Source organism: Lacerta agilis, chromosome 2 (assembly GCF_009819535.1).
Source record: "Lacerta agilis isolate rLacAgi1 chromosome 2, rLacAgi1.pri, whole genome shotgun sequence".
Taxonomy (NCBI): domain Eukaryota; kingdom Metazoa; phylum Chordata; class Lepidosauria; order Squamata; family Lacertidae; genus Lacerta; species Lacerta agilis.
This window is the reverse complement of record NC_046313.1, coordinates 112,128,225-112,156,094: the sequence shown is the minus strand read 5'-3', so window position 1 is coordinate 112,156,094 and position 27,870 is coordinate 112,128,225. Positions and strand designations below refer to the sequence as shown.

Sequence of the window (27,870 nt, the reverse complement as noted above, 5' to 3'; positions counted from 1 at the left end):
TTGTAAACAAAACGTTTCCCACACTCCCGGCACCTATACGGTTTCTCTTCCGGGTGGGCTCTCCGATGGCTCCCGAGTTCTGCCTCCCGGGGGAAACCCTTCCCACTCTCCAAGCAGTTGTAGGGTTTCTCTCCTACGTGGATTCTCTGATGTCTGGCAAGAGATGATTTCCGAGCAAAATGCCGGCTGCACTCCGGGCATGAATGCCTCTTCTCCGAGTCGCCTGCAAGGAGAAAAGAGCAAAAAACATACAGGGATTCACTGCTGATCCTTGTAAGAAGCAACCTCAGAAAATGGACAAGGCAAGGGTTGCCAACATGGTGCCCACGTGTGCCCCCCAGTACCTACTATGGTGCCTGCTGAGTAAAGATTGTTTCAAAAATCCACACCAGCCTCTCCCACATTAAATGGGCCCCCTTGAGCAGGCCCACATTTTATCGGATGCCATGACTGGGCACCCAGCCTCCTCGTTGTTTTTATTATTAGCAGAGATGGAGGGAAACTGAGAGAAAAATGACAATTCAAAATGGAAATTTGGGTAAAGCTGGGAAGGGAGGGTTTATTGCACAAGAGCTCCAAATCCACTATAATCTCATGCCTGAATCCCACTCCCAAATATTGGCTGTCTGGAAGTGCCCTGAAACTCAACTGGAATGTCAAACACAGCATTGCAGGGGGTTGGACTAGATGACCCTTAGAACCCTTCCAACTCTACAATTCTATGATTTTATGATCAGTAAAAAGCACATAACACCCATTGATGGGGCAGCTGATGGAAGAGCTTCCTTGTCCGGTTTCATTGCCCTCTCCCCTGTTCTTTTACATGTGGCAACCATTTTGTCTCAAGGCATGCCTCCGGCGGCAGCCATTTTGTGACCACAGCATTCCAAATACACCCACCGGCCCAGAAAAGGTTGGCGATGCCTGTCCTAAGAGATACAGAAAGGAGAAAAGAAAACCATATCTAAACCATTAAGACCCCTTCAGACTTGATACAATGATAAACAAGCCATTCCCTGCCATCCTTGGGTGGAGGGATAAGGGTGGGCAAATGAGAAGGGGTAAAAAGGTTTGCCTTGGCTGAGGAGCAGGATCTGCCCATCTCTTGGTAAAAAAGAAGCCATCATGAGGTGGCAGACATTGCCAGTTGGGACAGGGTGGACGAGAAGGGGAGGGAAACAGTCCCATGGAACTCCTTGATCTTATCGGAGGAGCCAAGCCACTGCAAAAAATACAAAAGAAATGTACGTTTTGGTGAGCACAGCATTTATTTGTTCATTATGTGGACACCCTGCCTTCTCTGCAGAAGACTCAGGGCATGGTACATACTTATTTCCGCCCACCTCTCAATTTTCTCCTCACAACAACCCCGTGAGGCAGCTTAGGCAGTATGTGTGAATGCCCCAGAATCGCTCAGTGGCCTTCACAGCCGAGTGGGGATTTGAACCTGGAGCTCTATAGTAATTGCAATATTTTAACCCAGAAGTTGGAAAACTCTGGCTTCCAGGCCCCTCTCTCCAGCCAGCCCCCATGCGCTTCAACAGGCTACACCCCCTCCATCATAAACCTGCCCCACATCCTCAAGGGCCTTCGCCCCATGTATCCTCAAACTACAATACCATGGAATTGCATCTAATACTGGGGTTAGGCTCCGAACTCAGCACCTAAGGCAAAAATTCTGTATATAATAATAATAATAATAATAATAATAATAATAATAATAATAATAATTTATTATTTGTACCCAGCCACTCTGGGCGGCTTCCACCAAACATTAAAATACATTTAAAATATCACAGTTTAAAAACTTCCCTAAACAGGGAAATAGTCCCTAAATAGTCAAAATTACCCTTGAAAATCCCTTAAACCGCCCATAAAACACACTGCGGTACACACCTGCATATGACGAGGATGACACAATGAAGAGGGCTGCTGCACACACTCAGGCAATTGGTCTTTCTCTTCTCCCGATATCACTGCTGCCGGGTCACGAGGGTTTGATCCCGATCCGGCAGAGAACGGTCCAGGCTTGCATGATGGAGAGTGAGTCGCACACAAGGCAGCTGTCTCTGTGTCCGCTCGAGGAGTCGGTTGCAAGGGTTCATCCGCTGCCGGTTGTTTTTTTGAGAACAAAATGGCGACCGGCAACTGCCGCTGCTGCCTCTTGAGCTCCTCAAACATTTCTCGGTACGGCCTCAAGGCTTCCGCGATGCCACGTGTGATTTTGAGGCTCTGCTCCATGGAGGGATCATATTCCGAAATCAAATCGTTCAAGTGCTTTGCCGCTTGAAACACCTCGGCAAATTTGGGAAGGTTCCAACTTGCCGGCTCTTCCTGTTCGTCGTCATCTTCCTCTTCCGATTTTATCAGATCCTCCGGCTCTTCGCTAGCCGGCGTTCCTCTATGGCCCTCGATTAATTCTTCTATTTCTTCCTCGAGGATGTCGCTGAAGCCATCGCCGCCCAATTGCCTGGCCACCCGAACGATACGTTCCACTTCGTGGTGAATGGTTGGGAAGCCCCTGAAATCAGTCACACATTTTTTCCACAGGTTTCGCCAACACGCGTTGACCGTTTCAGGCTCGATCGCATCCGTGGCTTGTTTGATGTAAGTGATGCAGTCGGCGATGTTGAAGGACTTCCAACGCTCGGCTGCGCTGAGGCTGGGATCAGCGTCCATAGCGTTGCAGACCCTCAAGAACATAAGACTCATGTACTTCGCCTTGAAGCAGCGAACTACGCCTTGGTCCAGAGGCTGGATGACGGAGGCGGCGCTATGGGGCAGAAAGACAACTTCGACGTCGCTATGCGCAAACCGGACTCCCTCGGGGTGGCCGGGAGCATCATCGACAATCAGCAACACCTTAAATTCGATTCCTTTCTCTTCGAGGTACCGCTTGACCTCCGGAACGAAGCATCGGTGGAACCAATCCAGGAATATCACTGCCGTCACCCAAGCCTTTTTGCTCGATTGCCAGAACACAGGCAGGAGGTGTTTGTCCTTGCCTTTTAGGGCACGAGGATTCGCAGACCCACAGAGCAAGCCGGGCTTTATTAAATGCCCGGCCGCGTTGCAACAAAACAACAACATCACATGGTCTTGGACCGCCTGCCTTTCTGCTTTCGAAATGTACGTGCGGCTGGGCATTTTCTTCCAGAAGAGCCCCGTCTCGCCGGCGCTGAAAACTTGTTCGGGGAGATACCCCTTTTCTTCTATCAGTTTCTTTAACTGTTTGGAGTAGGGTTTCGCTGCTTGTTTATTGGTGGGAGCAGCCTCGCCGGGGCTGTGCCCGTTTTTCAGGTTGAAGCGGTTCCTAAAGCTGTTGAGCCAACCTTGGCTGGCTTTGAACTCCTTCTCGTCACAAGGCCGCCCCTCTTCGGTAAGAGGCTTGAACAGCGCGTACAGGTCAAGAGCTTTTTCTCGGATCATGTTGCCGTCGGCGGGAACGCCTTGGCCGTTCATGTCTTCCAGCCACAAGTACAACGCCTTTTCCGCCTTCACCAAAGTCTGATCGCGAACTTGGCTCGTCACCTTAGCCGTTATGGGAGCACCCGAGGCCACGGCTTGACGGATTTCTCTCTCTCGAACCTTAATGGCACGGATGCTGGATTCATTGCGGCCGTATACGCGGGCCACTTTGGAAACGGACATGCCGGTCCTCAATAAATCCAACACGGCCACTTTCTCCTCCAGCGTTGGAACAGATCGCTGCTTCTTGCGCTGCCCTCCGGGTGACCTGCAGGCAGCTAGCTTGTGTTTAGGGGTCATGGGGTATGACGAATGCTCTCCTTGAAATACGGTGTGCTCGGCAAGGAAATCACACTCGCGCTCACCCCAAGGCGGCTCACTGGGTGGAACCGGCCACACTTGGCTTTGACAGTCGCCCACGCCTTGTTTCGACAGGTACGTGGAGTTGAATTCGTGTACATTAAATGTGCTTATGACGTCGCTCCACTGTAATGCCTTTTGCTCGCCTGAATAGAGGATGGAAAGATGTCTTGTATGGAACGTAGCTGGACGTCTGTTGCCCCACCCACTTTTAACTTTGGCTCCACCCACTTTGTCCCTGGCCACACCCTCCACTGGCATGGGGCCCCCAGAAGGCTGCCACAAAGGAATATGGCCCCTTGCTAGAGGGTCTTCCCACTCGTGTTCCATGGGGCACCTCAGAAATGCTCCACAGAGGCCTGGAATCCCTTTTAGGGACGGGGCAGAAATCCCATTCCGTTCCCATTTAAAGCCAAATTTATGCTTCCTGAGGCAGTACGAGAACAGAGAGGGAGCCGCCCTTCGAAATGCACACCTGTCCAAATTTCATGATGCGGTTCTCCCACCGACATTTAGAAAAAGGCATATCTGAGGTAAACATGGGCATAAGAATCAATACGTTTGCAAAAACAGCACCCAAAAATGCAACAGTCGGAGAAGCAGCTCAAAACTGCCAGCAAACGTGTGTCTTATTAGGAGAAATAATTTCCAATAGGATTTTTTTTAAAGAAACAAAATAGGCAGATTTGCTGCAGGAACGTGGAGAATGGAATTGAAGATCAGAAAAATGAGAAGAGAAGCAAAATGGGTGGGTCCCCCCATCCCCAACTGAGCTAGTTGTGGTCAAGCTCTCAGGCAGTTGGAGGGGGAGGAAATGAAACAGTTTCAGGCAACTGCTAATTGTTGAGGGTCAGGGGGCCGAATCCCCAACTTATCCCAAGCCCCTTACCTGCGTGTGTGTTGGAGATCATGGTTTCATCCATCCCCTGAGAATCGGGCACCCACATGTCTTCCCCTTGCTCTAGCCGGGAGATGAGGTCTGGCTTGAGGACTGGCGATCCTTCTTGGGAAAGAACGAGGGGGGAAATCAAGGTCACAATTGGCTGACTGGGTTTTATATATACAGGTGAAACTCGAAAAATTAGAACATCGTGGAAAAGTCCATTCATGTAAGCAATTGTTCTCATCAGCTACTGGAGTTTAATATATGAGATAGACTCATGACATGCAAAGCGAGAAATGTCAAGCCTTTGCTTGTTATAATTGTGATGATTATGGCACACAGCTGATGAAAACCCCAAAGTTGAGATTGTTAATTTGGGGTTCTCATCAGCTGTACGCCATAATCATCACAATTATAACAAATAAAGGCTTGACATATCTCACTTTGCATGTCATGAGTCCATCTCATATATTAGTTTCACCTTTTAAGTTGAATTACTGAAAGAAATGAACCTTTCCACGATATTCTAATTTTTCGAGTTTCACCTGTATATATGCATAAGCTTAAGAAGACCAAGCCTATGTAACCATTTAATCTTTCATTTTGCCTGGCTGCAAATTTTAATTTTTATGCAATTCACTCTTTCCATTAAACAAAACAACAGGAGCAGAAAAGGAAGGTTACATAGATGAACTATTTTCCCCCAGTTCTCCCTTCTTTTATTTCCTTTCATTACTTTTTCTTCTTCTTCTTCTTTACTGAGGTTTAACTGCAAGTTATGCAAAAGGAGAGTTTATGCTGAGTCAACTTTCAGGGGCATACCCAGGATCAAAACTAGGGGGGGGGGAGCCATAGTCATTCAGGTTCAAAAACAAAAACAGCTTCAAAAAAACAGAAAAACTCCCCCCCCCAACCAGAAAGCCCCAAATGGCTGAAAAACTCAGTTTCCCAGGATCCTCAGTCCTCGCAAAGGAACTACTCACCATCCAAGGGAACTCTGTTTGCCAAGCTCCCTTGCAACGATGAATCCCGGCAACGATGAATTCGCCCCCTGACACTGCCCAGGTCTCAGCCTGCATCCCCATTTGACCAAGCAGGGTGCAGGCTAGGATCCGGTCTCTGATAGGAACGCCAGCTCTTTGTCGGCATGAGGGAGGGGGAAACAGCCGGCGCAAAACACACACACACACACACACACACACACGAGTGGCCAACTGTTCCTCGGCAAGAGCGGAAGAGCTCAATTGTTATTGAGATTTTGGGAGGGGGAGAAAGACCAGTCAAGCTTTTTTTTACTTTTAGGCTCCCAATAACCATTTATTTTTTTTTTATTTTTTTTTGCTTCGGGGGGGCAGCTGCCCCCCCCCCCCGCCCCCCTGGGTACGCCCATGTCAACTTTGCTGATAGAGTCTACATATAAAAACTCCGTACATTCCTACTTGGCACTTAATAAGAAAAAATTTTAATACGCTCTTATAAGGGAGGCCCTTAGCTCAATGGAACAGCATCTGCTTTGCATGCAGAAGGTCACAGGTTCAATCCCCAACATCTCCAGTTAAGGCTGGGAGAGATCAGGGACTCTGGAGAGCTGAAATATTGCCTGAAACACTGGAGAGCTTCTGCCAGAGAACACAGAGTGAAGTGGACCCATCATCTAACAGCTTCCCTTTTTTCCTTTGCTTTCAGCCATCATTTCAGGATGAATGAATGTTTAGCCATAATTTCAGAATGAAATGTTTGTCTGTGCAACGCCAAAATGATTCAGAAAATGCATTTATTTCTTAGGCAGACCGCAAGGATTACCCTATACACCAGCCTTCCCCAAACTGGCGCCCTCCAGATGGTTTGGACTATAAAAGACGAAGAGAAGAAGAGTTTGGATTTGATATCCTGCTTTATCACTACCCGAAGGAGTCTCAAAGCGGCTAAAATTCTCCTTTCCCTTCCTCCCCCACAACAAACACTCTGTGAGGTGAGTGGGGCTGAGAGACTTCAGAGAAGTGTGACTAGCCCAAGGTCACCCAGCAGCTGCATGTGGAGGAGCAGAGACGCAAACCCAGTTCACCAGATTACGAGTCTACCACTCTTAACCACTACACCACACTGGCTCCCATCAGTCCCAGCTAGCATGGTCAGGGATGATGGAAGTTGTAGTCCAACGATATGGTAGGCGAAGGCTGCTATACAACCATGGTTACACTTTCCATTTTAAGATTTTTATCAAGGCATCGCCTCCTTCCTTACCCAGCGAGGACACATTCCCATAATTCTCCAGCATGACCTCCCGGTACAAGGCCCTTTGGACCGGGTTCAGCAGAGCCGCCTGCCCTTCCGTGAAATATACGGCCACGTCTTCAAAGGTCAACGGGCCCTGCAAGAACAAAGCGAAATCTGAGGGACCCGAGGTGGCGGACACGGTTCCCTCGCTTCCCAATTCTTCCTCAAAACAACCCTGTGAGATAGATTAAATGACTGAGGCAAGGGCTGGCACTAGGTCAACGAGTGATCTTCATGGCAACTCGAATTCTTAGGAGACTCTTATTCTCCTCACAAATCAGCAGTTTCCGGAGTTTCCTGGGATTTGCTTGTTAAACCAGTCTGGGAAGTGCAGCTCTGTGAAGGGAATTGGGGTCTCCTTGCAGCCGTCTGCGTCCTTAACAAAATAGAGTTCCCAGGATCCTTTGAGGGAAGGCATAACAGTTTAAAGTGGTATGATACAGGTTTAAATGCGTAGTGCAGACAGTGCCCAAATGACGTGTGCTGAATTCTACGCTTAGCTGACCATAAAAGAAGAGGAGTTTGGATTTGATATCCCGCTTTATCACTACCCTAAGGAGTCTCAAAGCGGCTCACATTCTCCTTTCCCTTCCTCCCCCACAACAAACACTCTGTGAGGTGAGTGGGGCTGAGAGACTTCAGAGAAGTGTGACCACTAGCCCAAGGTCACCCAGCAGCTGCATGTGGAGGAGGGGTCCGCCCCGGGTTCCAGCCTGGGGAGGGTGACACTCTGCACCCCCCCACCCCCCATGAGTGCGACTCCCAAGCACAGCCCGGCATCCCTTTTCCGTCCCTTCCGTGCGGTGGCTGCTCGGGCGGAAGGGCTGCCGGGCGGCGGCTTGGTAGTCGCACTCCCGGGGGGCGTGGCTGGGCGAGGGCTTGGGAGTCCAGGCAGACTGCACATGTCCGCAGCAGCCCATAGGACTGCGCATGTGCGGACATGCACAGTCTGCCCAGGCTGCGCTCCGTAGCGCATGCGTCATGACACATACGCTATGGAGCAAGGCCCCGCCCCTGGGGGGTGCCGCTTGGCTTGCCGCCCCTGGCACCCAAGCGGCTTGGTACGCCTCTGATGATGGGAATTGTAGTCCCAAAACATCTGGAGGGCCAGAGTTTGCCTATGCCTGTTTAGACCCCTAAGTAGCAGCCATTTTCTGGACATTATTTCGTTCACCTCGACAGTTACATCCTTATTTTAGGCATCATGATATATCGGTATATCACAATGTTCAGCTGGTGAAAGCCAGACATCACTCAGCCCTAACACACATTATGATTCGCGATATATCGCAAGGGCAAAAGTTATGAAACAGGTATCGTGATATGGATTTCAAACTTGTTTTGGGCAATATATTGCCCAGCCCTACCTGGGAGCAGAATTTATCTACCACAGAGATATAATTCTTAGCTCCCACAGCTGAAGAAATCTAGTACACCGCAGAGGACTGAGAGACACTTAACTCTAGGACTTTTTGATCCATCCTCCCTCAAAAATTTCCTACCTCAGCTGACTCCACCAGAGTGTTTTCTCCTCTCCCTTTGGAAAAAGGGGGGGATCCAGGTTCAACTGAGGACGTCATTCGGTACTCTGAGGGATCTTTAAAAAATGAGATTTCCGTTATTTGCGGATTGGGGAAACTGAGCTGCATTTTATGGATGAAGAATATACAAACATAAAAAGCCCCTCACTGGATCAGGCCGCATCCTGTTCTCACAGTGGCCAACCTGGAAACGCAATGGGAAGCCCACGAGCAGAACCTCAGTGCAACAGCCCTCTCCCTATTTGTGAAATCTGAATATCTCAAAAAGTATTTTGCAAAGCTCAAAGTGATATTTGATTTAGGGAAGGGGCGGGAGAGAGAATCAAAAGCACAACCCTCTACATTTTCATGAAAGCAGTGAATTATAGATTCATTACGTATGATTTAATAAACTGCCACATTTATAAATGGTTCTGTAACAACTTTATATTACAGTAATATACAACTGTACATTGGAATTGGGAATTGGAAAATTGGGGGGGGGATTCATACTTTTTGTGGCACCTTAAAAACAGTTGGATTTATATGCTTTAAACTAGGCACAGGCAAACTGTGGCCCTCCAGATGTTTGGGACAACAATTCCCATCATCCCTGACCACTGGCCCTGTTAGCTAGGGATGATGGGAATTGTAGTCCCAAACATCTGGAGGGCCAGAGTTTGCCTATGTCTGCTTTGAACAAAACAGAGCTGAGCAGTTCTTTCCCGTTTCCGCTTGCTGTTTTTATTTAATTCACTCCACTTGGTTTATTTTTAAACCAAGGACTTGTACATTGACCACTAATAATGAACCATATGTCATAGATATTAATTGCAAATTTATTATGCTATTTTTGCAATGTACAAATGACATTGGAAGACTTGGTCTTTTTAGTTATACCTTTTATTATTCCTATGATCCTTGTTTATAAAATCCAATAAAAAGTTACTTTAAAAAAAACAAAACTTTTTTTAAAAAACCCAGTTGGGTTTATAGGGCCACCACCAAATTGTGTGTGAACCTGTGTTTTGCTGGAACAGATTGAAACATCTCCCTCTTTTCCCATGCCAAGTTAAGGCCCAGCCAGATACAGGAAGACGCAAATGTGGGGAGGAATGTCCTGGCTTGCTTTCCTGCCTTTAAAAAGCAGGTTGATCTTCAGAAATCAACAAGAGAAGCTTTCCACGCCGGGGAAATAAAAAGCAGTCAACTTCCACCAGCCCAAGCCTGCTGCTGGAGCAGGAGCACAGGAGCAGAGGCTGATCGAAGAAGCTGGCAACCTCGGACAAGACCCTGCAGTTCTCCTCGCCCCCCATTCCTCCCCTTCCAGCTGCAACTCACCGGCGCCAGGACCCATCCAGAGCAGGCAGGATCCCCTTTGCATCTCCGGCGCTTCCCCACCACCTGCCTTTGTGCTCCGAAGCTGGGCAAAGCAAGGGGGCGGGGAGCCCTCCAGCAGGAAAGGCCAGGGCATGCTGGGAATTGTAGTCCTCGCTCCTCCCGGCCCCCTTGGAAGGCAAGGGCTTCTGGGAATTGTAGTACATTGGTTTGGAATCCAATTGCTATCTGATTATTATTATTATTATTAAAAAAACAACAACAACCAACTCTCCTTTTCCTTTTTGGGGAATTCTGCAAATGCTTGTTTGTTCTGCAATGTTTGTTCTACAAGGAATTGAGATCTTAGTGTGTCTGCACCTATTTACATAGCTGCCTGTCAACTTTTCCCTTTTCTTGCAAGGAATCCTATTTGGAATAAGGGAATTTCCCTTTAAAAAAAAGGGAAAAGTTGACAGCTATGCCAATTTATCTGAAACTCTCCTATTTATGTGGTGTCAGCTTTTTTTAATATAGTTTTTGTTTAGAGGTAAAGGGACCCCTGACCATTAGGTCCAGTCGTGTCCGACTCTGGGGTTGCGGCGCTCATCTCGCGTTACTGGCCGAAGGAGCCAGTGTACAGCTTCCGGGTCATGTGGCCAGCATGACTAAGCCGCTTCTGGCAAACCAGAGCAGCGCACGGAAACGCCGTTTACCTTCCCGCTGGAGCGGTCCCTATTTATCTACTTACACTTTGACGTGCTTTCGAACTGCTAGGTGGGCAGGAGCTGGGACCGAGCAACGGGAGCTCACACCGTCGCGGAGATTCAAACCGCCGACCTTCTGATCAGCAAGCCCTAGGTTCTGTGGTTTAACCCAGTGTTCCCCAACCTTGGGCCTCCAGCTGTTTTTGGCCTACAACTCCCATCATCCCTGACCACTGGCCTTGCTAGCTAGGGATGATAGTTATGGCTGAAGTCCTAGGCCAGCTGTGGGGAACCTTCGACCCTCAGATGTTGCTGAACTACAAATCCCATCATCCTTGGCCATTGGGCACGCTTGCTGGGGCTGATGGGAGATGTGGCTCAGCCCCACCTGGAGGACCATAGATTCCCTCCTCTGAAACGCTATTCCTTACCCAGAGAGCCCCAAATGCCACAGTTCTCCTCTTTGACTTGCCAGAACATCGTCCTCTGGCCTGGCTGTGTCAGGGGTGCCTCCTCCTTGCCAAAAGGCCCCTCCTCATCCTTGGTGCTCGCTGGGCCCTGAAACAGTCAAATGTGCCCCACTCAGGTTCTGCTGTCCCAGAAAACGCCATTTAAAAATGAACACCCAAGATCCCCCACACACTACTCCCAATTTCGTAATACCAAGCCGTGTAAAATCAGTCCCCAGTCCCATCCCTAAGCAGCTGCTGAGAGACAGTGTGGTGTAGTGGTTAGAGTGTTGGACCACGACCTGGGAGACCTGGGTTCAAATCCCCTTTTGGGCATGAAGCTCATTGGTGACCTTGAGCCAGTCACAGGCTCTCAGCCTAGCCCACCTCACAGGGTGGTTGTTCTGGGGATTATAAAAGGAAGGGGAGAACCTTGAGCTCCTTGGCGTAAAGGTGGGATATAAAGCACTCCATTGTGGGCCCAATTTTATGGAACTCCCTTCCAGGTTTCGGTCAGACAGGCCCTTCTCCCTGTTGAACTTACTGAAGACATCATCATCATCATCATCATTCTAGCAGGCTTATTTTATATTTTGCACTATTTTTCATTGTATGGAATACTTTGCGCACTGCTTAGAGACAATGGCAATCAAGCTGTATAGAAATGGTTGAGACAAATTAAACGGGGCTGGGAAATTGCTCAGTGATGCAGCAAATGTACTCTGCATGTGCTCAGGTGCGCTCTGATCCATAGCTCGTTGTTACATTCACCCTGCTCAAGGGAACACCCCAGGCCTGCTGCTAAGCGAGGGATGTTTATTTACCTTCAGCCAATTCCAGTCCCTCCCTGGCTTGGGAGCATCGTTCTGTTGGCTGTGAGGGACAGAAGAGAGGAAGACGGCTGGCTCAGGGACAGGGCAAATGCATTGCACGAAGACCCCACTCTCCATCCATGGGACCTCCAGTTAAAAAGCAGCCAGGTAGCAGATGATGGCAAAAGTCCTCGGCCGCAAGACCCCCAGAGAGATGCCACCAGTCAAGACTGGGTGTTGGCCAGGTCCTTTGCGGAATTATTTTGTGGCTTCTGGAGTGCTTCAAGCAGGAGCAGATACACATATTGGGTGGCATTCAATTAAACGTATGCCAACTCGAGGTTTATTACTAGCACAATGAGACTTTGTCCCCTTCCTCACCTTCCTGCACACCCAGATCGGCTAGGGAAGGTCAGGGGGGAACTCCAGAACAGGATTTGGAGAGAGGAGAGGGGGAGAACGTTCTGCCACACAAGGAAGGCTCTTTAGAGTCTCAGGAAAACAGGATGCCCATCCCATTCAAGTGCCAATTTGAAAGAAACAACACACAGAGGGAGGTGTTATGGGTGTCTGATCTGCAATTAGAACATTCCCTCACCCCGAAGAATCTGCCAAAATCTTGAACCTGCTTATGGATCTGTAGCCTTTTTGGCAGACCTTCCCGTTAACTCAGGCTTTCGTGTTGCACCACGAGATGAGGGAGAAAAGGAGCCAAATGACACCGAGGAAATGAAATAGAGAAAGAATTCCTTTTATTCTGACTGCCTAGGACAGCAGAAGGCATCCGCGTGATAATTCACAGCGAAATACAACTGGCGAAAAGATACATACAGCTTTTATCCTCTTTCAGAGTCCCTCTCCCCCTAATTCAGCCTCATGAGTTCGTGCACGTCACACCATTAGTAACACCAAAGCAAAAAGTACTCCAGCCAGGCCATCTATCAATGACTCATCTTGTCCCTGGCTAAGACAGCCCTGAGTTCATTATTGGGTGAAAATTAAAGCTTTTCACTCTTATTTTAAGATATGGGTCAACCTGCCCTTTGGTTGGCTCTTATAATTAAAGCTTTTTACTCTTATCTCAAACTTTGGGTCAACTGGCTCTTGGTGCCTCTTGTCTTTCCCTCTAATTGGCAAGACCATCCAACAAAGAATCTCCTTCACATCTCTTGCCAGCAATTTTGTACCTTCCACGGGAAGGGGCACTCTGACCCACAGCTTTCCATTGATTAATGATATGCCAGCAAACAAAAATATGCACTAAAAACATGTTTCTCAAAAGGAGCTTACAGAGAAAGCTAAATATCATACCAATTACATATGGAGCAAACAGGCAAAATCCAAATATCAAATAAAAGGACTTATCACAAAGAGAGCTTACAGAAAAAGCAGGAAGGTCAAATAGAAGAAGGGGCTTGCCTAGTGATTTCGAGAGACTAAGAGGGGAGAAGAGGGAATTTCAGAAAAGGAACCTACTTCTATATAGGAAGGAGGGTCCAGCTTATCCAGGGGAAGCCTTCCTTTCCCAAATAAGAAGATTTTCAGCCCAGAAAATCCAGCTCAAATTTCAGAGAGGCTCAGAGACTGTCCCTCAGAGAAAGCTGAATGCGCAGCTCTGAGCCACAAAAAAGGGAACTTTCTCTCAAAAGAGAAAGATGGCAATCTCCTGTGCCAGGCAGAGCTAGCCGAGATAACAGAGTGGTGAGTAAGAATAAGGGGCCCCCCATAGCTACCCGGTTCTGGATAATGAAGCATGGTGTTAACAGACTGAGAGACACACAGTATAGAAAGCGTTAAAAAAAACTTGGTTCACAAAAAGACTTATAAACTCATAAACTAGAAAATAAAAACTCTCTCTCTTCAGATCCTCTGGAAGACCTCCTGCCAATGCCTCCCTTTCCTGCAGGAGTGCTTCAATCAGGAGCAGATACACATATTGGGTGGCATTCAATTAAGCATACACCAACTCGAGGTTTAGGACTAGCAGAATGAGAGTTTGTCCCCCTTCCTCCCCTTCCTGCACAACAAGATCTGCTAGGGAAGGTCAGAGGGAAATTCCAGAACAGATTTGGGAAGAGGAGAGGGGGAGAACGTTCCGCCACACAAGGAAGGCTCTTCAGAGTCTCAGGAAAAGAGGTTGCCCATCCCATTCAAGTACCAGGTTGACAAAAACAATGCACAGAGGGAGGTGTTCTGGGTGTCTGATCTACAGTTAAGACATTCCCTCACCCTGGAGAATCCGCCAAAATCTTGAACCTACTTATGGATCCTCTGGAAGACCTCCTCCCAATGCCTCCCTTTCCTGCAGGAGTTTTACCCAATAAACATTTAAAAATAAAGCCTTACCCAGCAGAATCATGTCCCCATTGCATTTCAGTGCCGTGTCCATGTAGCTTTGTCTCTGGGAGTTGTCTGGCGAAGCCTCGTCTGCCTCAAGGGGCCTGGTGGCTGTCCCCTGAGATGGCATCTGAAACACAGGGAGAAAGTCAACGCAGCCCTGAGCCAAAGTCCCTTAGCCGCATCCTAGTTTCCCGGCCTAGCAGAATGGCTTGTGCAATGATTCTTCAACATCAACTTCGTTGGACTGGTCATGTTGTCGGATGCCTGATGATCGTCTTCCAAAGCAACTATTCTCTGAACTTAAAAGTGGAAAGTGTAATGCTGGTGGTCAACAAAAGAGGTTCAAAGACTGTCTCAAGGCAAATCTAAAAAGATGTAGTATAAACACTGACAACTGGGAAACACTGGCCTGCGAGCGCTCCAGTTGGAGAAGAGCATCTACCAAAGGTGTAATGGGCTTTGAAGACACTCGAACTCAGGATGCAAGGGAGAAGCGTGCTAAGAGGAAGGCATGCTTGGCAGATCCACACCGTGATCAACTCCCGCCCAGAAACCAATGTCCCCACTGTGGAAGGACATGTGGATTCAGAATTGGCCTCCACAGTCACTTACGGACTCATTGATAAAACCATGTTGAAGGAAGGAAGGAAGGAATAATTTATTGGCCAAGTACATTTGGAATTTTGCTTTGGCTACTTTGCAATCAGGGGCGTCGCTGGGGAGGGGCGGTAGGGGCGGTACGCCCCCAGTGACAGGGCGACAAGCGGCGGGTGGAGGAGACAAGCGGCGGCCCCTCCCGCCACTCCCACGCGCCGCCGCTCCCTCCGTCACCCCGGGAGCAGCAGCGCTGCTCCTCCCGGGGTGACCGGTGGTGCATGGGGAGTGGCTTGTCACCCCCACGCACCGCCGCTCTCTCCGTCGCCGTGGGAGCAGCAGCGCACAGTGTGTGCGGTGCTGCTGCTCCTGGGGCGACGGAACGAATGGCGGCAAAAGGGAAAGGGAGGAGCAAACGGGCGCCTCCCCCCCTTTTGGCCGCTTAAACGCGCCAGCTTTGCTTCTCCCTGTTGTGTATTAAATAGATATTCTGTCAGCCGGGTAGAGTAATATCATTGGTCAATTTAAAGAGTACAATCACAATCCACAGCCTGATTGGATCCCGTCGGAAAGTTTGAATATTATTGGTTCCCGCTAAAATGTATCTTTTCCCTCTGTCCCTATGTGTCTATAAATAGAGCTTTCCCTACCCCCTATTCCCCAGTCTTGTCCAATCCTTATAATAAAGAGCTGTTCACTAAGTAGTGTTGCTGGACTTTATTGCTACCAGAACCCACGACACAACACTCCCCCCCCCTTTCGGCCGCCCCTTTCGGTGCTGGCTGGGCTGCGCCTCTGCAGCCCAGCTGGCACCGAAAGAAGCGACCGAAAGGGGAGAAAAGCGCCCGTTTGCTTTCCCCCCCTTTTCACTTTCGGACGAAAGGGAAAGGGGGGGGGAGTAAACTGGCGCTCTTCTCCCCTTTTGGATGCTTCCTTCAATGCTGGCTGGGCTGCAGAGCCGGAGCCCAGCCAGCACCAAAAGAAGCGTCCGAAAATGAAAAGGGGGGGGGGAAGCAAACGGGCGCTTCTCTCCCCTTTCGGTCGCTTCTTTCGGTGCCGGCTGGGCTGCAGAGGCGCAGCCCAGCCAGCGCTGAAAGAAGCGTCCAAAAGGGAAAGGGGGGAGCAAACGGGCGCTTCCCCCTCCTTTCGGCCGCTTAAACGCACCTGTTTGCTTCTCCCCCCCCCTTTCGGCCGCCCCTTTGGGCGCCAAAAGGGAGAGAAAAGGAAGCAAAGCAGGCGCGTTCAAGCGCCCGCTTTGCTTTCCTTTTTCCCCCCTGCGGGGGCATCCCCAGGGGCGTGGCATTGCGCTGTGCACGTGCGTCATGACGTCATGACGCATGCACATGCCGCAATGCCCCGCCCCCAGGGGTGCCTCTTGGCTTGCCGCCCCTGGCAGCCAGGGGGCTAGAAACGCCCCTGTTTGCAATGTAAACATACCTTATACAAACACTGTTCCACTCACAATACAATGACACAGCAAAAAAAAAAAAAAAAAAACCAACCATAACTGGCCTCCCCTTCCAAGAAGAAGAAGAAGAAGACAGTGCAGAAAGTCAACATGTTGTGGGGGCAAATACCACCAGTGCTGAGCACCCTGCTAGCGAGATTCCCACAGGCTGCCAGTCAGCTCCTGAGCCAAGTTCAAGGTCCCATATACCCCAAGACCAGGTTTCCTGAGAGAGGGGCTTATGCCTTATACACCACTAGATCCCTGCAGTCTGTGGGAGTGTCTCTTCTGCACACCCCCAAGATCTCAGAAGCCCTTTTGCACAGTGACTCTGAGCAGGGCCTTGAGAGTGGCTGCCCCTCTTCTCTGCAATATCGTTCCTGTCCAGATGTGTAAGGCGCCCACTCTCTGCACTTTTGGGAGACATTTTTGTTCCAACAGGCTGGATAAATGGCTTTTTACTACAAGGGTTCACAGGTTGTGGTTTTAAATAAATGTGCAATTAAGGAGTTTTCTTCACGGAATCAAGTTCCGCTTGCTAAATCAGAACTCCCGTCCATTTAGGGCAGCAGCAGATGTTCTCCAATTCAAAAATGACAAGGAAGCCTATGAATGAAAATGTTACATTATGAATACCACAACTTATTAGGTACGTCTGTGTTTGTGTGTAATCAAAAGCATGGGGACATTTAAAAAGAAAAAAAGAAAAAAGATCACGTGGTCACTGAGTTTCTGATTCATTTCCAGGAAGGGGAAACTCCCAGTAGCTGAAAACTGAGAAAACGAAACTTAACTCGGGTCTTTGGCGCGAAGAAGCCATGGCTGCTGCAGGGGGTCACATCCAGAGTCTCCTTGATGAAGCCACTTGCTCCATCTGCCTGGAATATTTTAAGGATCCTGTGATCATGGCAGAGTGTGGACACAACTTCTGCCGATCCTGCCTGATCCAGTGCTGGGGGGAATCGGAGGCAGAGGCTTCCTGCCCTCAGTGCAGAGAAAGAGTTCAGAGAAGGAGCCTCATCCCCAACCGGCAATTGGCTAACATGGTAGAAATAACGAAGAATCTCAGCCTTCAAGAGGGAAAGGAGGAAGGAGGGGGGAAAGGGAGAGTCTGCGAGAAGCACCAGGAGCCCCTGAAGCTCTTTTGCAAAGTCCACGAAGCCCCCATCTGCGTGGTGTGTGACAAATCAAAGGAACATGAACATCACAAGGTGATTCCTCTGGAGGAGGCTTTCGAGGAATACAAGGTAGGAGATCCCTGGATCTTGAGGGGTGGGGGAATAGCTGTGGATTCTTCTTGGGAGGTTTTCTTTTTAATTCTCAGGTCCAAAGTAGGCATGGCATTTATTGGTGGTTGTTTATTATGTAAAACGCAGCTCAGGGGGAGCCGGAGGGCTCCTGGGATGGCTGGGAGGAGGGAGTTGAAGTCTTTATCTCAGCCAGAAAGGGTTAACCCCATCCACATCTCCCAGCAAAGTTGCTTTGTACATCTGAAGAGTGCAAAGGTAAATTGCACATACACAACTAAGTACATGCCTCCTCAATTCCCTGCAAAGCAGAAAGCAGCAGAGGATCAGCTGTAGGGGAGGCAGGGACTGGTAGCCAGGAATTGACCGGATGGTGCAGGATCCCTCCCAAGTATCTGTTGGAAGCAGATTTCAGAGGGGGGGAGGTGGAAGCTCCTACTGTGGGGAGCATGCTTATTCTGGCTTATTCTGGGGGTGGTGCGGGGCCTGTGCAATGAAGTCTCAGCGGGGGGGGGGGGGCTGAGGATCTCTTCCTGTCCCAAATGGCAAAGGACTCCGTGGTTCAGAGTAGCATCTGCAAAGACATGGGGGGAAGATGACTTTTCCATGACAACTCAGAATGGGACCTGTGCTATAATACATAAAAAATAAAATACTCATTCTGGATCCTGCCTTAGCCCTTCCTCCTCCTCCTCTTCCCACTTCTCCCTGGGACCTCAAGATGAGAAGTCAGGCTGGAAGTCTCCTGGGAGAAGACAAAGGAGCAAGTATGGCTCTTGCTCTTCCCCAGACTCGTTTGTTGCACTTTCCCATCCCAGTTCGGTAGTGGTTTTCAACCAGTGTGCTGTGGCACCCTTGGGTGCCTTGAATGATGCTCAGGGGTGCCTCTGGCAACACTGGCCTCTGTCCTTCTTTCTTTCCTTCCCTCCCTCCTCAGATGCCATCTCTGCCTCCCAAAGGCTTCTGCAGCAGCCCTGGCTACAAGCTCTCCAGGCAAATGTTGCCTCTGGGGCTGGCCATGGGGTGTTGGCTGCCAGGAGCTGAGGTGGCCTTGGAGTAAGCAAACAAACCAGCGAGGGGCCCTTGATGATGGGAATGGACAGAAAGGTCCCAGGCCCCTGTGGGGCAGCGTGAGGAGGCACCTCTCTTTGGGGCTCAGAGACCAAGAGGAGGACTGCTAAGGAGAGGAGAGAGGAGAGGAGGCTGAGAGAGCCCTCCACAAGGAAGGGTGTTCAAGAAAGAGTGAGGGGCTGCAAGCTCTGCAGCCAAGTGGTGAGCTAATTGGGATCCTAAGCCCCACAGGGGTGCTGCAAAAAAAGGTAGTAGGTCCAGGGAACCGTGGACCCAAAAAGGTTGAAAACCCTTGTACTTTTATTTCTTCCAGTAAACTACTTTGCTATTATAGCAAGGCCACTGGACCCACGAAGCCAGTCTAATATTCATCTCCTCTCTTTGTGTCTCAATCAAACCCCTTTTCTTTTCAGGGACATATCTGTTGCTGCCTGGAGATTCTGAGGAAAGAGAGAGAGGAAATTCTGGCCTATCAAGCAGACATGGACAAGGAAAGCAAAGACCTCCTTGTAGGTTGTTACTAGTGAGGGAACAAGCACTTGAAGAATCAAGTCAGGACTGAGGAGGGATGGGGAAATCTGCCTATTTAAGCTTCTCCCCATTTCTCCTTTTTCATTTATTATTCTGAAAATGAACCAGATGTTAGGGTAGCTACTATAAATATTTTGTAAAAATATTTTGATATGTACCTTACCTTGATAAATACATTTTTGTGTGAACATTAGCTGGCTGGGTCAGGCATTCAGAGGTGTGTATTTCAAAGGATTGTTCTGTTTTGGCCCCCATATTTTTTCAGCAATTGTGAATTAGGTAAGTTCACCTTTGAATGCAGCTAAATTGAGTTTATTTCCCATTGTCGTTTATTATGTGAAAAGCAGCCAAAGAGAAGCCTGAGGACTTGTGAGCTGACAGGGTGGAAGCAGTTCCATTCAAATCTTGATTTACCATAAATATTACTAAATAATGGTCTTTCTAAATGTGTGCTCTTGTTCATCTTTAGGAAACAGAGGTCATTTTGAACCTTTAAGGAAAACAGGGGAGCTATGGGGAAAAACCTGCACTTTGTCCTCCTCCTCCTCTGTTTCTGTTGCCTTCCTGCACCTAAATGGCCCCAGTCTAAACTGAGGGGTGTTTTATGTCCCTGGATGTTCTCTGAACAATTTAAAACTCTGGTTATTCCATGCCCAAAAACATGCAGGCAATATCCGTGGCTAGAAAAAGAGCTCCTTGATTTAGGCTGAAGCCCTCTGCAAAATAGAAGTCAACAGAAACAGCAATTAAAAATCAGAAGTGTCCTCCCTGTGGAATTCTCATAATTCTCTTTCTGATGTTTTGAAGGCTGACCATCTTCCAAACTCAGACCTCCTCTTTTATTGCAGAAATTGACAGAAACAGAGAGGCTGAAGACTGTGCAGAAGTTCAAAGAACTGCACCAGTTCCTGGAAGAACAGGAAAAACATCTGCTGAATCACGTGGAAGAGGTGGAGAATGAGATTGCAGGGAGAAGGGATGAGCAGCTGGCCAGACTCTCCAGGAAACTCTCCTCCCTTGAGAAGATCATCCAGGAGATGGAGGAGACGCGTCAGCAGCCAGCAAGTGAACTCCTGCAGGTAAGGCGGTGGCAGGAACAGCCCAAGGCTCCAGGAAAAGGCTGCCTCCCATCCTATCTGTGCCCCTTTCATGTATACAAGGAGTGCAGTGGCTCAGATGATGGAGCCTCTAGTCAGGTTTGTAATGGACAGGAAGACCCACGAGACCTGGGATGCTTAACTCACCTGAATGCAGACTAGAGATTCTTCTGTGGTCTTGATGGAACTGGTGGTTTTCTGCTCTTTGCTGAAGATTTGTCTCCAAATGCCTTCCAGCTGTGAGGGGCTTTGCCTAGGATGCGTTCAGGCCTCCTTCCGACATGAGCCAGTCTCTTGACCAAGCTTCTCTTCTTGTTTCCTCCACAACTTCTGGGTTGATCCCTTTCTCCATGGATCCAGATCGACCCAAAAAGGTGCTTAGTCACAGTGACCAAAGAGCAAGGCAGAGGGACTCATCCAGACTGCTGCTTGTGTCCCACCCCTTCCCTCCAAGGAAACTCGCTGCTTACTGCTGAATTAGAGCAAACATCAGCCAGGTTTTCTCCGGATTGACGTTAGCTTTGATGTTGCACTAAGGCGCTGGTCTTTCCTCATGGAAAGCAGCAGAGCAAAGGCAAAACCCTTTGGATTCGTGTTTTCTGGGCACAGGAAAAGCAGAAGTGTGGAGGAGCCCAAAGAAACACTGTTTTATTACCCCTTTGGAAGCATTTATGCTGCAGGTCCTTTTTATGAAAAATAGAATTTGAAATTTTGGGACTTCTATGGAAGACAGTTTGGGATAGTGCCCTGGTTGGATTACCCTGTAGGCATACTTACGTCTGAATTGCACGATGCAAACTGGATTAAAGTTAATAAATTATAATCCAATACAGGAGATGGGGTGGAATCTTCTCTTGAACCCACAAACGTGAAATTCCTTTATAAGCTGGAGGATTTTCATAAGGATTAAAAGTAATAATTGCAAACTGATGTGGAAATGTGGAGAACTTGATATGGGAAAAATTCATAATTTCACAAAGGAAAAATAAAAGCTGTGAGAAACCCAAACTAGCTGATTCAGCCATCCCTACCCAAAACCATGTGCCAGGCAGACTGACATCCAAGGGCCAGGGTCTGAGGGGGTCTTCCTGGTGTGACCTGTGGTGTGCAGTGAATTCCCTTCTCTTTTCCCCTCTAGGATGTGAGAAGCACCTTGCAGAGGTAAGTGGATCTGGCTCATTTCCATTAGCATCCCTCCATGAGGTTGGGATGCAAGAACCTCAAATATGGCCCTCCAGGGGCTGCAGGGGGGAGACTGTAGGACTCACTCTCTGCAGCATCTCACAGGTGAAAGCAGGGCCCCCTCTTTGGAACTTGTAGCATCCCAATTCTCCCTCCAGTGATCAAGGCCAGAGCTCTGCCTCCTCCCTCCCTCCCCACATCACTTCACCCAGGAATGGGGGCTTTCTTTCTCTTGCACTTTCTGTTCATGGACTTTGTGGTAATATCAAATATCTAGGAGAGAAAGTGCCAAAGATGCTTGGGAACAGCTTAGGATGTATCAATAGATTTCCATGTCCAGCTAGCAGCCCCCCAACTCTGGTAACTCAGCCCCTTTGAGGCACTTAGGGAGGGAAGGTCTGTTGGTCTAGAATGCGTGGGTTCTTTTTCTTAGGAGCCTTTCCAGCGTGAGAGGCTGAAGGTGGTCTGGAGTTGGGGGTGAAAGTCTGGTTGTTTCCTGCCTCTGGAGGGAGAGGCCAATTGGGCATGGGGTTGTGCCCTTCCTGGCTGAGAAAGGGGGTGCAGGGACGGTTTCAGTTGTTCCCCTTGACCTCTTGGCAGCTTCTGATATCACTCACATCCTCTGGAGAGGCTCAGGTAGGGAGGGATTGCAGGCACTCCATCTCAGGGGTTTGGTTCTTACATCCTGGGACCTTGCCAGAAAGTTGTTATGGGGCAGCATCGTTGGAAGCCATGGGAGCCCTCCGGTGGCGTCACACAGGTTTACATCTTGTCCCTTGTGCTGTTTAGCATCCTTACGAAGCCACTGACAGCTGTCCTCAGGGGTTTTGGACTGAGGTCTCCCCAGTCTGTGATGGAAATAAACTTGATGGGAAATGAACTTCCACTTTGTTCATTTTATTGAAATCCCCTGTAATAATTAGGGAGACGGTGCCACAATGGGGCCATTCATTGTTTTCCTTTCCACCAGGTATGAGAAAAGAGAGAGTCCAGAGAAGCCACTGCCTTTCCCCCCAGGCTTGAGGAAGAGGATCTTGGAATCCTGTGATGTAAATCACCTTGTGGAGCATACAATGAGACATTGGAATGGTAATGAAAAATGGCTGCAAGGATTTCACTCTGGGAATTCTATGACTTCTTCAGAACTGAACATGCCAGACTCTTATTGCATGGAATTTAGTAACGCCAGGATACCTTCCTTCTTGGTGCTCCAGCCTTCCTTTCCTGTACAGTGTGACACTGGAGCTTGTAAAGAAAGCCTGAAACAGAGTCAGAATTTTTTCATCCAATGTGCATCTTTACAATTCAATGGAACCTTATTTTCCTTTTGGTTTCCCATCTAAACAATCTGGGGTTGTCCTTTTGGAGGTTCTCCTGCTCTGAATTTTTTCACAGCAGTGGAGCCAAGGCCTGAGCCATCTCCTCCTCAGACATCCCCTGCAGCTGCCATATCTAGTGCTCCAGCCTTCAAGATCTCCTGAGAGGAGATGGAGACATTGAGGATGGAAGCAAGAGCACATGAGCCCCAAAAGGGCACAATTATGTTTGTTAACAATCTAAAAGATTTTTAACAGGTTCATGAGGAAGGACTTCCTTTTGCATGACAGCTCTGCCAATACCGAGCAAGTTTTGTTTTAATAATTTTCCCCCACCACTTTACTTGGGGAAGATGTTAAGGCTGCCTCCATCTCCCCTCTGCCTCCTTTTACAGGATTCCTATTGCTCTGCCTCCCCTCCAGTCCAAGAATGTAGAGCCCAATTTCAGGGACAAAGTTCAGAGACCATCAGGATTTATGCTGAATGTTTTTATTCTGCTATTTGTAAGCTTGCTTCATGATTGCTGAGTTTTAAAGCTTTAGTTATTTTCATAGATTCTTCCTATGATTTTCTTGTTTATAATTATTTTTTCTATTTAATAATTGTACTAGAATTTAAGGATGCCACATTATGAAGTGTTGCTTTTGTATGGAGATTTATTTCAGATGGAAGAGTGTTGCCCTTACACTTTATATCTTTTTGCTTCCTCAGATGCTGTGTTATACAGAAAACAGAAAGGTAAATTTCCAGGGGAAGAGCAATTTCACAGGAGGGATGGGGACTGATATTTCATTGGTGATGAACCGTCTGTTCTGCAGACTTTGGGACCCCCATCAATCGTGTAACTCTGGGTAACAGTCCTCTAGTGGTGTTTGGGTTCTTTGTATGTTCCATGAATGAACTGGGAGAGGGTTTGAAGCCTTGGTTTGGGGGCAGAGCTTGTCCCTGAGAAGAACCTGCACACCAGCCGTGAGTTTCACTCCTGCCTATAGACTAGTATCCTGGTTTCCCCCTCAATTTTATAGATTTTGCTTTATTTCATAAAATGTGTATACTGTTTGATTGTGGGGGAAAGCACAGATTCAGATCTAAGGCACCCAGCTAAACTAATCTGCAACAGAGAATCACAGCAGAGCAGCATCTACATACTGTTTAAATCCCTCCTCTTGTGGCTGAACTAAAAGGACGCTGGCTCAGCTACAAGATCTTGGAGAAGTAGTCTGGGAGGGCAAGAGTTAACATCCCCCTGCCCTTAAGGAGAGTCCATATGTACATGTTTAACAGTTTAATAAATTGTTCTGTGCACACTTATGTTCACCTAGATGTGAACATGAATGCAAATACTTCCATGTGGCAAGTGAGGGAGCAATATGTATTATTGCTACTAGCAGTATATCACAGCTTCCATAGCCTACATAGAGTAGGGGTATTTAAAATGAGAGTCGTCATAGCGATCCATAGTTAAAAGTAGAAGTGTCCTCTTTTTTGCTCTTCAAAAGATGGCAACCTTTATGTAATGTTTTGCTGTATTTAATTCTCAATGTTGTGATATTTGTTATACGTCTGAGTGTTTTTTAAAATAATAAAGTTTAATATTTAAAAAATAAATAAATAAATAAAATGAGAGTCGTCATAGCGAACCATAGTTAAAAGTAGAGGTGTCCTCTTTTTTGCTCTTCAAAAGATGGCAACCCTACACTCGCCTATCATGACTGTCTCAGCCCCTAACTGGTAACCTGTTGAGTTATTCCCCCCCTTCCCCCAGGGAACTAGTATTCTGGCATATATTAAATCCAAAAGAGGCCTAAACATCCAAGATGGTAGGGAGGAGGAAGGCAAGGAGAGACCAAGTGGATGAGAGAGATGGAGAGCAGAAATAAACAAGCTCCCCACTCAACGCAATTTTCACTTGTGTGCACGAGGGCCCAGAATGTGACCCCTGCAAAAGTGAGGGGACGCCTAAATGTGTTTTTTTGTTGTATTTTTATGCTGTGAACCACCTTGAGATCTATGAATGAAGAGCAGTATGCAAATATAATACTGTTTTTGTTGTTGTTGTTAGAACAGGGGGGGCCTCATCTCCCTGCCCAACCCAGAGGTCCCCAAAGGCCAATTCCCACAGAGATTGTCAGAGAAAAGCAGCTTCTCTCCTCTCCTGCCTCCTCCAGTTCTCCTCTTTCCCCTTCACTAACACAGAAGAGCTGAGTAAAAGGTTTCCTGGGTGGTTTTTCCTCTTAGAAAATGCCTGGGTTTAGAGGAGGGGAGCCACAATACACATCTATATATATAAAATGCAAGTGTCTCTGCGTCCAGTCCGTGTGTCTCTGGGTTTGCGCTACTGAGCATGTGCCCCAGGGACACAAGGATTGGATGGAGAGACATCGGGCCGGGAGCAGTTGAAGGGGGCGGTTGAAATGGAACGCTGGGCTCCAAAAGAGAGGGGAGGCCGAAGAGGAAGGTCACGCTGCCGCTGCCGCCGCTAAAACAGAGCCCCAGGCCTTGCAAAGAGCAGGAGCGTGGTGGGGGGGGGGCAATGGTTTGCCCCGCTGGGAGAGGGAGGCTGGGGGGGTGGGTGGGAAGAAGGCGCCAAAGCCACGCAGCAGCAGCTCGGCAACGACAAACGACAACCCGCCCTTTCTTCTTCCCCCGCGAGCTTTAACTCTCTCCCTCTCCCCTTCAGCCCGCGATCCTGCGCACTCTCCGGCGCCGCTTCCAAGCCCCCTCCCACGCTTCCTCCGGGGGGAAACGCGGCTCCTCTTCCTGTTCCTCCGTCTCCGACGGCGAGCAAGAGGGGTCCCTGGCTGGATCTCTCCCCCCCCCCTCGGAGCCAGTCAGGGCAGGGCTGCCGTGTTTCCCCAACCCCTTTTCCCGTGATTTTTCTTCCTGAGGTAGCAGCACCAGCAGCGGAGGAGCCCGAGGGGCGAACTCGCTTGCTCCCTTTTGCAGGGAGGCATTGCAATGTACCTGTGGCGCCTCCTCTTCGGCCCCCTGGCCGGTCGGGCTCGCGGCTGCAGCCCCCGCGCGGCCTCAAACAACTATTGAGTATTCTTGGAGAAAAGAAGGAAACTTGGAGCAGCGTGACTCACCTGGCAATCGCCCCGTTGCCACACCCCCTTCTACCTTCCCGGCACCGCAATCCACAGCACCCCCCCTCTGTCTCTTCCTCTAAAAGGCAGGCTGCAAAAACTCTTAAGGAAGCTGCGGAGGCAGCAGCCTCTTCCCCTTCTCCTCCCCACCATGAAAAGCCTGGGGGGGAAAAGCTGAAAAGCCGGTGCCGGTGCGGTGGAGAGCGGCCTTCTGTTGCTAGGGCCGCGGAGTTGGTTAGCAACGGCAGGGCGCGCGCCCAGTCGTTAGGCACCCGGTTTTTTTTTTTTAAAAGGAACAAAATCCATAGCACCCCCCTCTGTCTCTTCCTCTAAAAGGCAGGCTGCAAAAACTCTTAAGGAAGCTACGGAGGCAGCAGCCTCTTCCCCTTCTCCTCCCCACCCTGAAAAGCCTGGAAAAAAAAAAAAAGCTGAAAAGCCGGGGCCAGTCCGGAATCCGGAATCCGGCCACTCCGTTCATTCCTGGCTGGAGGGGGTGTGCCGCTGGAGCCAAAGGTGCACAGAGCAGGCTTCTTAACCCTTTCCTAATCATTGCTCAGTTAAGCAGAATGTTGCTGGGGTTGGGGAGCTTTGCTCAACTCTTGGAAGAAGTTGCATTTCGTTTTAGTCGACTCCAGGACTGGGAAACCAGGTTGGTGGATTTTCTAACCCTCCCCCCCCCCCCACCACAAAAAAGAAATATTTTTAAAAAGTGAGTTTTTTAAAAAAAATTCACCACATATCTTCTAGCGCCCGTTATTTTAACGGGCTGAAACCACTAGTCAAATATAAGAAAGTGGAGAAAACTGATTTAAAAACCAACAAGGAATATGTTTATTTTTATTAGAGTCTGCAAGGAGGAGTCTTAGTCTTGCAGGCGATGCAAAGAAATCCCATTGATCTGAAAAGGAATCTGGGTTTTTCCATTGTTTTTTATTTATTTAACAGGATGTCCGTTTCTGTCTCTCAGCTGCCTCTGCCTAATCTTCTCTTTCCCTCATCTTCTCCCCAACAGCAAATGTGACTCTGGATCCAGACACAGCCCATCCTGGCCTCATCCTGTCTGAGGATCAGAAAAGCGTGAGATGGGGAGACAAAAAGCAAGACCTGCCTGACAATCCTGAGAGATTCAATGACCGGCCTTGTGTGTTGGGACGCGAGGGATTCACAGCAGGCAGACATTTCTGGGAAGTCAATGTGGAAAGTGGGGAATGGTGGGCTTTGGGGGTTGCCAGGAAGTCTGTGAGGAGAAAGGGCCGCTTCTCCTTTAGGCCTGAGGAGGGGATCTGGGTTGTGGAGAAGTCTGGAGGCAAGTACTCGGCCTGCACCTCCCCTGATGACTCTCCTCTGTCCCTGAGTGAGAAGCCCAGGAGGATCTGTGTGACCGTGGTCTATGAAGGGGGACGTGTGTCTTTTTCTGACGCTGACTCAGGAGCCGAACTCTACACGTTCTCAGGAGCCTCATTCTCTGGAGAGACCATCCTCCCTTTCTTTCATCTGTGGAGGAATAAAACCCCCCTGAGTATCTCCTGAGGAGACTAAATCTGCCTCTCAGGCTCTGCAGGAGTTTCTCTCCAGACCAGAGTGACTAATATAAAAAACATTTACCCAGCAAGAGCACGTTGGGCAGTTTTTCAAGGGCCCTTTGAGAAGATTCATTCCAGTCAAAATCAGCAGAAATAACAAAATAAAAATTGGTTGTTGTGGCTTTGCATTTTCCTTCCTTTTCCCATAATTCCCTCTGCCTCTTACTTCTTAAAGAGACAGTAATACTTTTAACAGTCCCAATAAATAATATTTTCCTCACCTTTGGCCGAGCACAAGACTTTTAATCCCAGGGTTGTGGGTTTGAGCCCCACGTTGGGCAAAAAAATTCCTGCACTGCAGGGGGTGGGACTAGATGACCCTCAGGACCCCTCGCAATTCTGCGATTCTAGGAAACCTTTCTCTCCCTTATGCAGCTGTGAAAATGCATGCATCATTGGATTAATAGGGGACTAAAAAATGAACCCCTTCACCCACATCAGGCAGGATAGCTCCTTGCTCTGGAGACCTTAGACAGGAAGAGAATTTAAAAGAAATTTAACAAGGTGTCAGCTTCAAATATCTTCTGCAAATACAGCCTCGCCATCTCTACACTTAGTCAGAAATAAACCTCATTGCATTGA

The 27,870-nt window shown here is 48.6% G+C and overlaps 2 protein-coding genes across 2 annotated transcripts; one reads left to right on the top strand and one right to left on the bottom strand.

Annotated features, from left to right (window-relative positions):
* Positions 1-3: 3 nt before the first annotated feature.
* LOC117042643 (tigger transposable element-derived protein 1-like) lies at positions 4-9,945 on the bottom strand. The gene is made up of 6 exons (XM_033142213.1): positions 9,850-9,945; positions 8,491-8,585; positions 6,956-7,082; positions 4,718-4,831; positions 1,897-3,974; positions 4-223 (listed from the first exon to the last, which is right to left on the bottom strand). Exons 1-6 carry the CDS (start codon positions 9,890-9,892, stop codon positions 134-136), a joined length of 2,547 nt encoding a protein of 848 aa, XP_032998104.1. The 5' UTR covers positions 9,893-9,945; the 3' UTR covers positions 4-133.
* Positions 9,946-16,878: 6,933 nt separating this feature from the next.
* Positions 16,879-27,870, top strand: LOC117042457 (zinc finger protein RFP-like). The gene is made up of 7 exons (XM_033142003.1): positions 16,879-17,421; positions 18,906-19,001; positions 19,872-20,102; positions 21,259-21,281; positions 22,273-22,391; positions 23,331-23,357; positions 26,718-27,870. Exons 1-7 carry the CDS (start codon positions 16,993-16,995, stop codon positions 27,233-27,235), a joined length of 1,443 nt encoding a protein of 480 aa, XP_032997894.1. The 5' UTR covers positions 16,879-16,992; the 3' UTR covers positions 27,236-27,870.

Coding starts and splice junctions, on each gene's coding strand:
- LOC117042643 (XM_033142213.1), bottom strand. CDS start 9,892: ATGCAAAGGGGATCCTGCCTGCTCTGGATGGGTCCTGGCGCCG. Junction 8,586..9,849: donor CTGGATGGGTCCTGGCGCCG/GTGAGTTGCAGC, acceptor CATTTTTTAAAG/ATCCCTCAGAGTACCGAATG. Junction 4,832..6,955: donor TGGGAATGTGTCCTCGCTGG/GTAAGGAAGGAG, acceptor TTCTTTCCCAAG/AAGGATCGCCAGTCCTCAAG.
- LOC117042457 (XM_033142003.1), top strand. CDS start 16,993: ATGGCTGCTGCAGGGGGTCACATCCAGAGTCTCCTTGATGAAGCCACT. Junction 19,002..19,871: donor AGGAAAGCAAAGACCTCCTT/GTAGGTTGTTAC, acceptor CTTTTATTGCAG/AAATTGACAGAAACAGAGAG. Junction 21,282..22,272: donor GTGAGAAGCACCTTGCAGAG/GTAAGTGGATCT, acceptor CCTTTCCACCAG/GTATGAGAAAAGAGAGAGTC.